Source organism: Pteropus alecto, unplaced genomic scaffold (genome assembly GCF_000325575.1).
Source record: "Pteropus alecto unplaced genomic scaffold, ASM32557v1 scaffold106, whole genome shotgun sequence".
Classification (NCBI taxonomy): Eukaryota; Metazoa; Chordata; class Mammalia; order Chiroptera; family Pteropodidae; genus Pteropus; species Pteropus alecto.
This window is the reverse complement of record NW_006442103.1, coordinates 1,223,280-1,238,457: the sequence shown is the minus strand read 5'-3', so window position 1 is coordinate 1,238,457 and position 15,178 is coordinate 1,223,280. Positions and strand designations below refer to the sequence as shown.

The following is a 15,178-nucleotide window of genomic DNA, read 5'->3' as shown; positions in this document are numbered from 1 at the left end:
AGGTGCTTCTACATCGAGTGCGTAGATGTTTACGAGAGTTACATCCTCTTGTTGGATCTATCACTTTATCATTATGAAATGCCCATCTTTGTCTCTTATTACAGCTCTTGTTTTAAAAGCTATTCTGTCTGATATAAAGTATTGCTACCCTAGCTTTTTTCATTTCCATGCGCATGAAATATTATTTTCCATCCCTTTTCTTTCGGTTTCTGTGTGTCTTTCGATCTAAAGTGGGTCTGTTGTAGGCAACATATGTATGGATTTTGTTTTGTTCTCCATTTAGCCACACCATGTCTTTTGATTGGAGCATTTAATCCATTTACATTTAAAGTAGTTATCTATAGGTATATAGTTATTCCTGTTTTATTGTTTTCTGATTGTTTTTGTATTTTTTTGCTGTTTCTAATTCTCTTATCCTCTTATATGTTGATTGTTTTATATAGTGTCATGTTTAGAGTCTTTCCTCTTTATTTGTTGTGTATCTCTTCTAGACTTTTGGTTTGTGGCTACCACGTGCTTATATACCAACCTATGTTTATAGCAGTGTATTGTAAGTTGATGATTGCTTAAGTTCAAACACATTCTAAAATCATTACCATTTTTACTTTCTAAAAGGTTTCTGGTTTTGTTACTATCTTTTACTTTTGTGTATGTTTATGGGTATCTCTTAGTTTATTTTTGTAATTACACATGATCTTTTGCCTTTTAACCTTTGTTCTGACTAGTTGGTTGATACACTGCTTTTACTGTTTGCCTTTGTCAGTGAGAATTTTTTTCCCGTATTTTCTTATTCATATTTTTTTATATTTTCTACTTAAAGAAGTCCCTTTAACATTACTTGTAATATTGGTTTGGTCGCGACAAACTCCTTCAGCTCTTTCTCTCTTGGAAATTATTTCTCTTTCAATTCTAAATAATAGCCTTGCTGGGTAGAGTAATCTTCATTTAGGTCTTTGCTTTTCATCACTTTGACTATTTCATGCCAAGCCCTCTGGCCTGCAGAGTTTGTTGAGAAATCAGCTGACAGTCTCATGAGGGCTCTCTTGTATGTAACTAATTGCCTTTATCTTGCTGCTTTTAAGATGTTCTCTTTGTCTTCAACTTTTGGCATTTCATTTATGACCTGTCTTGGTGTGAGCCTCTTTGGGTTCCTCTTGGTTGGGACTCTCTGTGCTTCCTGGTCTGATTTCTTTGCCAGGTCAGGGAAGTTTTCTGTCATTTCTTCAAATAGGTTTTCAGTCCCTTCTCTCTCTTTTTCTGGTACCTCTATGATGAGAATATTGTGCACTTGATATTGTCCCAGAGGTCCCTTAAACGATTCTTATTTTTTTAATTCCTTTTTTCTTTTTGCTGTTTAATTGAGTATTTTCTGCTACCTCTGCTTTATCTAATCTACTGTTGACTCCCTCTAATGTATTCTTTATTTATTATTGTAGTCTGCATTTCTGACTGGTTCTTTTTTTACGGTTTCTCTTTGTGTAAATTCTCACTGAGTTTCTCTGTTCTTCCCCTGTGTTCACTGAACATCCTCATAACCAGCATTTTGAACTCTATCTGGTAGATTGCTTGTCTCCATTTCATTTAGTTCTTTTTCTGGAGTTTTGTCCCTTCTTTCATTTGGGACATGTTTGTCTCATTTTGGCTGACTGATGCCCTGTGTTTATGTTTATATATTAAGCAGATCTGCTCTGTTTCCCATCTGGACAGAGCAGCCTTATGTAGAAGGTGGGGCCCCATTTGCAGTCTCCCTGTTTACCTGAGCCGGGTGCTCCAGGGTGTCTCCTGTGTGAGTTGTTTGTGCCTTACCATTGTAGATGAGCCTTGATTGCTGTTGGCATGTCATTGAGTGGGATTGACCCTCAGGCTGACTGGCTGTGAGGGCTGGCCGTGACTACAGTGGACAAGCTGTCGTGCCGGGACTGAGACTAGTGGATAGAGGTTGCTTTAGTGGGACTCTGGTGCCAGCTGAGTCTGACCTTCAGATGTGTCATTTGTGTAGGTTGTTGGGTGGTGATCTGGTGTCATCTGAAGCCTGCCACTGGATTTATTGGTTCTGGATCCTGGGCTTGGCTTAGTGCTGCCTGGTGAGAGCTGCAAAGTCATCTACAAGTTGGTTGCCACTTGTGCTGGGCTTGGAGGCACTTGGAAGAGGCTATGCTATGAACTGAGACCAACTGCCACTAGTGCTAGACTTGGGACCCTTTGGTGAGCACCACAATGTAAGCTGAGGTCAGCTACCTCTTGTGCTGGGTTTGTGGCTGCTTAGTTGACTGTGTTCCAAGTCAGCATGGGCTGCAGCTTATGCCAGGCTTACAGCCACCTGATGGGAGTTATAATGCAAGTTGAGCCTGCTCGCTGCTTGTGGTGCCCTTAGGGCTGCTGAGCAAGAAGTACGGTGCACACCGAGGCCAGCACTGCTTGTTTGCAGTTTATGGACCTTTGAATGATTTTAAGAAATCCGCAGAGAAAGCTGAGGTAGACTGCTTGTGTGTAAAAGCCACTGGAAGCTGCGCAGGCTGGGCATACAAGATGGGTAAGGTCTCAGGAAATCACCATGACAGGGTGAATGGTGTTAATTAGTTTGATGGAGTCTCAGATTTGGCAGCTGCCTGTGCCTGCAAGCTGGGTAGGGAGAAAGCTCAACAAAGGAACAATGGCTACTGCCAGCACTTCTGTTTCCAGAGAGAGCTGTCCTGACTACTGCTTCTCCCAGCTTTCACCTTGAAGCTCGTCAGTTCTGTACTTCCCCATATGACCCTGGTGTTTTAGGAACTCCTGCTCATGTGTTGGAACCCAGAGTGAGTCTGTGAGGGAGTAAGTTTGTACACAGGCCCTTCAAGTGAACTGCCTGGGGCTCCAGCAGCCCTTCGTCTCAGATGCTATCCCCGCTGGTTTTCATAGCCAGATGTTATAGGGACTCCTCTTCCTATCACCGGTGACCTGGGCTGGGGAGCCTGATTTGGAGCTGTGACCTCTTGCTCCTCAGTGGGGACCTCCACTGCTGAGATATCCCTGATGTTATTTTCCTCCTGATTTTGAACAGCCACAATGGGATGTGGGACCAGCCCATTCTGCCTCTCAATGCCCCCACCCCCACCCGTATCAATGTGGCTTTTTCTGTGTATCCTTAGTTATAAGATTTCTGTTTACAGGGTGAATGGTGTTAATTAGTTTGATGGAGTCTCAGTCTAAGTCTTTTCTTAAAGTGTACTGAATACATGACTTTTAAGAAGACCTTACCTTGTTTCCATTATCCCTATTTTTCTCACGGTTAGTTAGCATGGTAGTCATAATACATAATTTAATTCTGGTTCTGTTGAGAGTGACTTAGAGGTATGAAGACTTACATATGTATTAGGCTTCCTTTCTTGAAAAAAAATACTATGTCGGGTTTTTTTTTTGAAAAACCAAATGAATAGTGATTTGATTTAGGCTTAATTCAAAATTAAGAGTATTAAATCCTATTTTATGACTTATATTTTTCCTACAGCTCTACAACTTGCATATACATATATGCATGTATATGTATGTGTACATTTACCTGATTTGGAGCGTTGACCTCTGGCCCCTCAGTGGGGACCTCCACTGCTGAGATATCCCTGATGTTATTTTCCTCCTGATTTTGAACAGCCACAATGGGATGTGGGACCAGCCCATTCTGCCTCTCAATGCCCCCACCCCCACCCGTATCAATGTGGCTTTTTCTGTGTATCCTTAGTTATAAGATTTCTGTTTACATAGTCTTCAGGTGGTTCTCAAGGGTGGTGGTTCTATAGTTGTAATTTTGATATGATCATGGGAGGAAGTGTGTACAGTGTTGAGTTTCTCTGTCATCTTGACTGAAAGTCCATAGTGCTCTAAATTAGAGCACTAAAGCTAATAAGTTTTATCTTCTTAATTTTAGAATAGCTTACTATTGATATTTTTAAAAGGTGATATTTTATTTTAAAAAGGAAACTTTCCCATTTCAGCCAAAGTAATCTAATTAAGCTAAGTCTTTTCTTAAAGTGTACTGAATACATGATTTTTAAGAAGACCTTACCTTGTTTCCATTATCCCTATTTTTCTCCCGGTTAGTTAGCATGGTAGTCATAATACATAATTTAATTCTGGTTCTGTTGAGAGTGAGTTAGAGGTATGAAGACTTACATATGTATTAGGCTTCCTTTCTTGAAAAAAAATACTATGTCGGGTTTTTTTTTTGAAAAACCAAATGAATAGTGATTTGATTTAGGCTTAATTCAAAATTAAGAGTATTAAATCCTATTTTATGACTTATATTTTTCCTACAGCTCTACAACTTGCATATACATATATGCATGTATATGTATGTGTACATTTACATATATGTTCTTTTTTTTCCCCAGTATTTGAAAGCTGTGATAACTCCAGAGTGTCTTCTGATATTGGATTATCGTAATTTAAATCTAGAGCAATGGCTATTCCGGGAACTGCCTTCACAGCTGGCTGGAGAGGGTCAACTTGTCACATACCCTTTACCTTTTGAATTTAGAGCTATAGAAGCACTCCTGCAGTATTGGGTAAGCCTGTATTTATTTAGTTTCTTGAATTAGTTCTGGTTTTAAAATTATATATAGTAGGAAAACAAATTGGTATTGTTTCCATGGCACTTGTTATAATCATACTCTCACTCCAGACAAAAACATCTCTAAAGGTCCTGTATGAAGAGTGTACTTAATTTTTAACTTTATGACCCAATCAGATCTAGGTTTTGAGAGTCATATTATGACATTCATTGAAGCACATTTCAATTTGGCTACCCTTTGTACAATTTTAATACCTGTATTCAGGGGCAATGGTTCAAAGTACTTGTCCTAAATATGATAGAAATGAACATATCAAAAAAGTTTTAAATGTATTTTATTCTCTAAATTAAATTGTATGTATATTGTAAAAGTGCTTACATGTGATAAATATTATAGCGCAAATCATTCATCAAATCATTCTAATACTTTCCAAATCATTCTTTGCTTTGTTTGAGGCAGCTAAATGAAAGCCTTTGTTTGAGACCCAGTTTGACGTTGGAACCACGTACACTTCCTCTAATGACTTTCACATTAAATCAATGGATGTATGGCGATCCTGTCAGGCCCTGAACAAGGATGGCCACTGCTTTCCTGGTCCCCACAAATCTGTCATTATCTTTTCTTTCCTAATAATACTATTAGGATAGTACTATTCAGGAATGTAAATGTTGGTGCTAGGAATGCTCTTAGCACCTAACCAGAGTAGGAAGAGGAGGAGGGTAATGGGGACATGAGGAAGGCAGGGATTGGGTGAACCTGGTACCCTTCTCTTTTGTCTGCTTCATTCTACTGATGGAGTAGGAGATGGCTGTATTCCATGCTAAGGTTAATTGCACAACAGCACCAACTAGTACCAGCCAATGAGATGGTGACCAGTTGGAGCATAGTTACTAAGCAAAAAAACGGGAGAGAGAAAGAAAGAGAAGAGAAAAGGTGCAAATGATGGTCAGTGGCAGGCTGCACAGGCTGAGGAAGCCCATAGGAGCTCATGCTGAGATAGAGTATATACTGGCATTTATATCATTAATTTTACTGCTTAATTCAGTTACTGTTGTGCTGTTTACTAGTTGGTATGGAAATATTTCAGTATTTTAACAACTGGTATATCAGTGCGTACCTGTTGAATATCAGTTGTGCCTATATTAACCTGAATACGAAGTATACTTTTGACTTTACACTGTTTTGTTGTATTTTTAAAATTCAAGTTATGTTTCAGTTTTCAAAGTTTTGTTCACAGAAATTTCGAATTCTATTCTGTTTATATAGAGTATAGGTATTGTTTACCAAATGTGAAGTTTGTGTTTTAACCACAGAATGGCAGATTTTATTTTAATTAATCAATCTTCCATTCTTTCATAACAAGTGTTTGTAAGGGAAGACTCTTGTAAGTGTTAATTCCCTATCAATCTAATGTGAACCTGGTAATAACATTATGTATGGTTATCTTTTAACCGAAGAGAACAAGTTTTTGAATCATCTGAAATAGGCATTTTAGCAATGACTGTGTTTTGAAATGTTGCCAGCTGTCCTAACTATTCTACATTTCTGTATTTAATCAGAAGATTCCCTGACCCTGAGTATTCTAAAAAGGTTGTTTTAATTCTTATGAAAGGTCATATTGTTATCTAGATCAGCACTCTTCAGGGGAAACTGAGCATTTTGCAGCCACTGATTCTTGACACGTTGGAAGCTTTAGTGGATCCCAAACACTCTTCTGTAGACAGAAGCAAACTGCATATCTTACTACAAAACAGCAAAAGGTAAATGTTGGTAATTGAGACACAAATATTTTTAACTTCTCTTTTAGTAGTTTTAACAGCAAAATGTTTAGCATAAATTCAGATATAAAAGTAGTGTGATTATTACCTATTTTTAAAATGCCAGCTAATTTTGCAAATGGTAACAACTACTCTCAGTCCCTTCAGAGTACGAAAGTAGCCTTGGTGGAAATTGAGCCAGAAGGGGCACACAGAGTAATATCTCCTCAAAGATATTTTGCACGAAGTGCTATAGCTCTATTATGTAGCTTTGGTTTGGGAGTTGATTCCTAATCTGCATGGTAAATATCAAAATATTTTTTTACAAGTGAGTGTTTATCATGAATGTATGTGTGGATCTACTTAATAAGATACCCTAAGAAGTCACTATTCTTACAGTGACATGTTGTTATAAGTCTATAGGTCATTTCTGAACAATATTCTTACAGTCTTTCAGAGTTAGAGACAGATATTAAAATTTTCAAAGAGTCAATTTTGGAGATCTTGGATGAAGAAGAGTTGTTGGAGGAGCTCTGTCTAACCAAATGGAGTGACCCACAGGTCTTGTAAGTACGGTCCTGCTTTGTTATTGTCTTAGAATCAGTCTTCTGTCTTATCAGGATTATTTTTCATAGAGAACATAACATTTTTCTGGGCTAGATAATATAGGCACTTTTTATCCCCAATTGTTGTACTATTTCCTGTGCTGTATTGCATCTAATTCAGTGTAACAGGATATATTGAGTGCATACTGTGTATACAGCATGTGCTGGTGTGTGATGAATATAAACACTCCATCACCTTTATTTTCAAGGGACTGACCACCAAAATGGTCCACACAGCTACCCAAATAACTTACCTAGAAGATACAGTGGAAGAGAGGGAGAGAGATTAACACAGGTTTTTTTTGAGTAATACATTGGCATATATCCTGTAAGTTTGGTCTAATACAAAAATTTTCATCGTATAAACCTTTATGTCTTATGAATTTAGAAATCATTTATTCTTCTTGTACGTACTTAACTTTTTTAAGTACTCAAAATATTTCATTTTGTTCTTTGTGGACCACTATCAGAAGTTAATACAGACAGTTTTGTAATGTATATAGTTTCCACAGTCTGTACAGATTTTTTAAGTATTTCGAGAAGTTAGTTATGTGTATTCTAACAAAGAAAACATTAAGATAAAAAGAGCTATTACAGCAAAAATATGCAGAAGCAGAAACATGAATACACTTGTTATTCTTGTTTGCTTTGCTTATTAAGCCAGTCTATCTCGAATAGGCTTTACAATATAAGTATCTTACCAAGTACTCTGTTTCCATTTATTCTTTTTGGTAGGATGGGAGTATAGGTAAGGGGGGCAAAATAACTATGTATTGTCATCATTCATAAACATTTTCTTCATATATAAAATGACATGTATTTACCTTGGGAAGGAAATGCTCTTTTTTCCATTACAGTTGACATTGAGTATTATATTAATTTCAGATGTACAGCATGGTGCTTAGACATTTATATAATTTATGAAATGATCCTCCTGATTAGTCTAGTACCCACCTGACACTACGCATAGTTATTACAATATTATTGACTATTTTCCCTGTGCTATACTTTGTATCCCCCTATTTTGTAACTATCACTTTGTATTTCTTAATCCCTTCATCTTTTTCACCTAGCTCCCCAAACCCCCTCCCATCTGACAACCATCAGTTCTCTGTATCTATGAGCCTGTTTCCATCTTGTTTATTTTCTTTAGATTCCACATGTAAGTGAAATCATATGATGTTTGTTTTCTTCTGTCTGACTTATTTCACTTTGCATAATACCCTCTAGATCCATCCATGTTGTTGTGAATGGTAAGATTTCATTATTTTTTATGGCCAAGTAGTAGTCAATTGTATATATGTACAACGTCATCTTTATCTAGTCTTCTGTTGATGGGCATTTAGGTTTTCATATCTTGGCTTTTGTAAATAACCCTGCAGTGAACATAGGAATGCACATATCTTTTTGAACTGTTTTTTTATTTCTTTAGATATCCAAAAGTAGAATTGCTGTATCATATAGTTCTATTTTTAATATTGTGAGGGACCGCCATGCTGTTTTCCATAGTGACTGTACCAATTTGCAGTCCCACCAACAGTACACAAGAGTTCCCTTTTCTTCACATCCTTGCAAATACTCTTATTGATAACAGGTATTCTGACAGGTGTGAGGTGATATCTCATAGTTTTAATTTCCATTTCTCTGATGATTAGTAATGTTGAACATCTTTTCATGTGTCTATTCGCCATCTGTATGTCCTCTGGAGAAATGCCTATTCAGATTGTCTTTCGGTTTTTTAATTGGATTCTTTGTGTTTTTTTTGGTGTTAAGTTGTACAGGTTCTTTTTGAATTTTGTATATTAACCCCTTAACAGCTGTATCATTGGCAGATATCTTCTCCCATGCAGTAGGTTGTCTTTTCCTTTTGTTGGTGGTTTACTTTACTGTGCAAAAACTTTTTAGTTTGATGTAGTCCCATTTGTTTATTTTTTCTTTTCCCTTGCTACTAAGAAGGATGTCAGAGAGTTTCTATATTTTCTTCTAGGAGTTTCATGGTTTCAGGTCTTACGTTTAAGTCTTTAATCCATTTGGAGTTTATTTTGGTATATGGTGTAAGAAAGTGGTCTAGTTTCATCTTTTGCACATATCTCTTATTTTCCCAATACCATTTATTCAGTAGACTGTTTTTTCCCCATTGTTTATTCTTGCCTTCTTTGTCATAGGTTAATTGACCATATAGGCATGGGTTTATTTCTGGGTTTTCTTTTCTGTTCCATTGATCTGTGTGTCTGTTTTTACGCCAGAACCATGCTGCTCTGATTACTAAAGCCTTGTAGTGTAGTTTGCTATCATGTAGCGTGATACCTTCCACTTTGTTGTTCTTTCTCAAGATTGCTGTGGCTATTCAGGGTCTTTTGTGGTTCCATATAAATTTTAGGATTATTTGTTCTAGTTCTGTTAAAAGTGCTATTGGTATTTTGATACAGAGTGCATTGAAGCTATAGATTGTGGAAAGGACATGTCCTTTATGTTCAATTTTAGTTTTTGGTTTTGTTTTTGCCTGATTTGTTCTTATTGTTCTTTTGGTTTTGCCTGATTTGTTCTTATTTTCACTAATACATCAGCATTCACACATCTGGATTTTCTTGTAACTGATAGTGTATGTTTCATGAAAGCATTTTGAATTGGGGCTATGAAACACAATGAAGCTACCTAGCCTGTATAAGGATGGAACCTGTGCCCTAGAGTTACCTGTTTAGGATCAAGTGATAAAGCCACTTACAGATTGGCCTCAATTATAATAATAGAGAAGACGAAAGCTAGTGTTTTCATTGGTAGCTGCATATTATGTACTAATTCAGGAAGTTTTTCAGTCCTAAATGTATGGTGCATATATCAGGGGCATGTTAATTATGTTAACTCATGTAATTGAAGTGAAAAGAGCAGCACTGGAATTGACCATGCAGAAGAGATGGAGTTGCTACTAGAAAACTACTACCGATTAGCCGAAGATCTTTCCAACGCAGCTCGGGAACTTAGGGTGCTGATTGACGATTCACAGAGTATTATATTCATCAATCTGGACAGGTAAGAAAGCATCGTATAAAACAATCAGTAAGTGTTTTCTTTATAAAATAATTATTGTAAAGTAATAAAGCTTTTAAGGAGTTGTCATTTTGGAAGGAATTGTACCATTGTTATCATCTATGGCTACTTCATGGAAGTGCGTCTTTTTTTCTTTTTAAGGTATACATTTATTCTGTGTTGTTTTAATAGATTATTTGGTGGATTTGCTGTGTATAGTTGGCTCTTCTGATCTAACTAGGTGTTCTTTCTAGCCACCGCAATGTGATGATGAGATTGAACCTGCAGTTGACCATGGGAACATTCTCTATTTCACTCTTTGGACTAATGGGAGTTGCTTTTGGAATGAATTTGGAATCTTCCCTTGAAGAGGTTAGAATGTATTTAGTAATCTAGAGATTATTTTTTTAATGTTTTAAAGATCCGTTTTGTAAATGGATTTTACAAAGAAAGTCTTCATATGTGTACTCCCCTAATGAAATAAAATATGTACTCTAATTCATTTAAAATTCAGGCAATATTGCTAGACTCTGTTATAATATATAAGTATAGCCTAGGTTACCTTATGTTTCCCAAAAGATGTTAACTACACATTGGAAGGGTTTGATAAAACAGTGTTACCCTGTGAGACAGTGTCAGTGAAGGATTTTTATTTCTTTTAATTCTTATGTGTCCGTCTGGCAATGTTCCTAGTTTGCATGCTTTATTTGGCTCAGTCATCACAACTCTGAGAATGGATATATTTTCCCCCTTTATAGGTGAGAAAAGTGAGGCTCAGAAAACTTAAGTAACATGCCCAAGGCTACAGAGCTAGAAAATAATGGAGTTAGGATTTGAACCCAAAGATTTGCATTTTCCACTCTTCTCTGCTGCCTTTCCATGCTAACATGACACTGAACTCACAGAGCTGTTCATGTCATTGTTGCCTTGTATTTTCAGAACATATCTTACTGTCAAGTATCTAGAAATGAATCTGAATCTGCATTTGGCATACTCTGGCTCTGGATTCTGTGTCCTGATTAACCTAACAGGTCTGTTCTATTGTGTCTGTGCTGTCCCTCTCGTCCAACCGATATCATCTCATCAGAACCACTGATTGCTTTTAAAAAGTGGTTTTTAAAAGAAGCAAATCTGGTGCTCACTCTTCTGTCTAAAACTATTCAGTAGCTTTTAATTGCCTTCAAGATAAAAATCGAATCTACTTGACCCGTAAGGCTTTTACTTGTAAGGATTTTCCCAGTCTGCTGTACCCATACCTCCATCCTGTCTCCAGCTACGTTGCTCTCACGGTCAGTTTCATCTGCAGTTTTTCTTCTCCTTCATGCTGCCTCTACACATCTCTCCTTAGCTCCCACCTTTTTGCCCTAGCTAACCTCTTGTCTCTCAGATCTCAACTTACATGTCACACCCAAGGAGGATCTTCATTGACTGAGCACCCGATCCAGCCAAATAAAATTACTCCCCTTGTTATATCTCCCCAAATAATACCACATTTTCCATTTGCCATGTTCCTCAAATTTGCATTTACTGTTTAAAGTCTTCAAAAGATCATAAGCCCTGTGAGGCAGTATGTATTAGTCATTTTTAATGTTCCTTATAATAAGATGTAGAAGAAAAACGTAATATGTTTGTTCATTCATCATAACAAACATGCTTTTTAGTGCCTATTTAGTGCCTTGTGGAGGTTACATTATAGTGGAGGAGGAGAGAATAAACATACACAGTATGTTAGGTGGTAAGTGCCATAAAGAAAAGTAAAGCCAGATAAAGGGATAGAAAATGTTAGGAGGTGGTGGTGAGATGAGGGGCATTTTAGAGGTAGGGTAGTCAAGGAAGGTCTTTCTGAGGAGGTGACACTAGAGCAGAGACCCGAATGAAAGGAGAAAGTGGGGAGATCTGGGGAGTGTTCTAGGCAGAGGGAACCACATATGTAAAGACAGACAGAGCTGAGTTTGTTCAAGAACCAGCAAGAAGGCAGAGTGGTTAAAAGGTGGTTCGAAGTAGGGAGTGAAGTCAGAGGACAGACAAGTGGGGGATTGTGTTGATTTTGTAGAGCATGGTAAGGGTTTGGACTTACTTAATTGTGATAGGAATCTTTTGGAGGCTTTTGAGCCCAAATCTAGACTATTAGAAAGTTCAGAAGTAAGCAAAATATCTTGTGCAACATAGTCTGACCCTTGATGTTCTCAGAAGGTACTTCTAGAGACCTTTGCTAATTCCCCAATTTGACTACAGAACTCCGTACAAGTTCCTGTCTTTCTCTCAAATCATTTTGATTAAGAATCATGTTTATGTAAATATACTCTACAGGCTAACACTATTTTATACTTTCTCTAATATTTTCTCTCATTTAATGCCTATTTTCCAAAGAAGAAATAATTTTTAGAAATGTCTTCCTAGTTCCAGCATATGTAATCCTAAATAAAGAGCAACTCAGTTTTGATGAGATATGAGTGGTAGGTAGTGAGCTAGGCTTGCTCAGTGCTAACTGGGTAATTGGCTCCGAACAAGGTTCAGATCAGTGCCTCATCTGAGTTATAAATTACACATCTCTGGGTTTGTGGAAGAATAGTTGAAACTTGTTCATTAAATCCATGGATACTTAAGTGTCTGTTCCTGTATAGTTAGTTAAGATTTGCAATGGTGAATCTAGGATAGGAAAAACTTTTTTATATACTTTTTAACATAATTTCAAACTACTCTAAGAGTAGTCAAAGAAGTCCCATGTAGCCTTCATCCAGATTTTTCAAACACCAGCATTTTTCACATTTGCTCTCTATCATTCTATCTGTATCTGTACGTACTTTTTTTCTAAACAATTTGAGAATAAGCAACAAATGTGACGCCTTTTTACCTCTAAATACTTCAGTATATTATTTCCTAAAAACTTGTACATTCTCTTACATATCCACAGTACAGTTGTCAAAATGAGGAAATTAACATTGAAACACTTTTCCAGTCTATAGACCCTGTTCACATTGTGCCTTATCTAAGGAATGTTCTTTATCTTATAGAAAAATCTTAGCTCACATGTTACATATAGTTGTCATGTCTCTTCAGTCTCCTTTAGTCTAGACCAGTGTTTCAGTCTTTCTTTCATGGCCTTGATATTCACAAACACTGCAGGTCAGTTATTTGACCCCGACCCTCTTTCTTCATTATTGTGTTCTGGTTAGGCATGTGTCCATGTGTTCTTTACATTGAATCCCATCAGAAGACACATGATAGCAATGTGTCCCCTTACTGGTGACATTAATTTCGATTATTAGATTAAGGTGGTATCTGCCAACGTTCTCTCCTGTAGTTACTCTTTTTTCATTCTATGGAATTAAGTATCTTGTAGGGACATACTTTGAGACTATGTAAAAATTCTGTTATTCATCAAATTTTCACCCTCTGCGTTTAGCATCCACTAATTGATCTAAAATCAGTTCATGCCTGAATCAAGTATTAACTATGATGATTACTAAATGGTGATTTTTTAAATTCCATCAACTCTTCCTGCATTTGTTAGTTGTAAAGTAGAGCATTTCCTTCTCCACTAGTTATTTATTTACATCAGTATGGATTCATGGGATTCTTACTTTAGTCAATGAGTTATATAATTTGTCATACTATTATTTGACCCTTTTATGCTGGGTTCTGAGTACTGTGTATTTCCTTCAATATTTGTAGATGTTCCAGTCCCTACTACGATGATGGCATTTTGGTCCCCTCTGACATTGTTTCCATCAGTTTTCAGTGCTTTTTTTAGCTACTGGCACATCGAGATAATCTAGGAATCTTATTTCTAAGTGAGTAAATAGACTAAACATTGGAGGAGACGAAGAGCATCAGAGTTTGAACACTTAGTACTTCAGGGCACACCCCAAATAGAGGGAGCATTAAAGTCTCCAACTCTCAGAAACTTGTTCCCTTCTTTAATTTCCTACAGGTCTCACACCCACACTGTGCTGTGTGTTTTAATGGCACATGGAATTTTGAGCTTGGTTTGAACTTGCCTATCTCTCAAGGTTATCACAATTTGGCATTCCCAGACTTTTGATTTACAGGGGATTACAGAACCAGTTTACGTCAGAGAAGGGTGGTAATCCGTATATGCTAAATCTCATTAAAACAGAGTTTTCACCTACTAAATGAGAGACCTTTTTCTGGATAACTGAAAGTGTGTTCATCCAAAAAACAGTTAACTCATGTTAGCACTTGTCTTCCTGATATCATGTATCTGACAACTAACTTCATGTTAAAAGGCAGATTTCTGCTTAATATGTGACATGAATTTTCATCAGTGATAACTGATCATTTTTGTCACAGACTACCTTGGAGGAAATGAGCCCTTCATCACTGGAATTAACCAATTTATCACTGATAACCAACTAATGGCATAGCTATAGGTGGGATTCCTTTCCTGTTGTAGATAAAATATAAATTCTGTGATTCGGTACATTAACACATGCACTCAAAACATTATACTGCAGAAATATAATTTTGAAAATGACAGAGAAAACATACAGTAAGTCAGGTTCACAAACTTTATTGATTCTCAATGCTTTTAGTGTCTTAGTAATTTTTTCACAGCATCCCTGGACCAGTTTCTTTTATAGTTTGTTAAGTTTGTTTTATGCAATAGTTAAATAGAACAATTTAAGAGCAGCAGTTCTCATGGCATTCCACAAATGTCACTGTGTGTCCCTTGGAAATTTAAAATACTCTGGAGTGTTATGCCGAAGGCACCTCAGCTCACAGTTTGGTAACTCTGGCTATAAGCAAAAAAATTAAGTTGTATGTCCTATGTGATAACTGATAACTACTAAAATTTGCATGCATATAAACAAATACTGGACAGAAATGCATAGTAAAAGCAATTATGTTTGGCTTATAGATTATTAGAAAATAAACCTTTTTAAATCATGTTTCCCTTCTGATTTAGTCTCTGATTCTTGGTCTCTGTGTGCTATCAAGGCACTTGTTCTTATTTCTTCTCTATAGGAAAGAGTTGTAGGAATAATAAAAGGCTTTTTTAAAATTCTGGGGCAATAATAGTTCAGGAAATCTTATTGCTAAGAACCTAGCCTTTTCTAATTGAAATTAATTGTGTTCTCTTTTAGGACCATAGAGTGTTTTGGCTGATTACGGGAATTATGTTTATGGGAAGTGGCCTAATCTGGAGGCGTTTGCTGTCTTTCCTTGGACGACAGCTAGAAGCTCCTTTGCCACCCATGGTATGAAGGGTTTGGGTCAC

The 15,178-nt window shown here is 36.8% G+C and overlaps 1 protein-coding gene across 2 annotated transcripts in view; it reads left to right on the top strand.

The window, feature by feature from the left end:
• Positions 1-15,178, top strand: part of MRS2 (MRS2, magnesium transporter) — a 32,321-nt gene that overhangs the window by 9,283 nt on the left and 7,860 nt on the right. For both annotated transcript variants that reach the window (XR_001517618.2, XM_006919536.3), the window contains exons 5-10: positions 4,368-4,541; positions 6,177-6,307; positions 6,754-6,870; positions 9,787-9,939; positions 10,191-10,308; positions 15,045-15,158. Coding sequence is in view for 1 of the 2 variants with exons in the window: in XM_006919536.3 (XP_006919598.2) it covers positions 4,368-4,541; positions 6,177-6,307; positions 6,754-6,870; positions 9,787-9,939; positions 10,191-10,308; positions 15,045-15,158 (807 nt within the window). In the remaining variant the exon portion in view is untranslated. The remainder of the gene's footprint in view (positions 1-4,367; positions 4,542-6,176; positions 6,308-6,753; positions 6,871-9,786; positions 9,940-10,190; positions 10,309-15,044; positions 15,159-15,178) is intronic.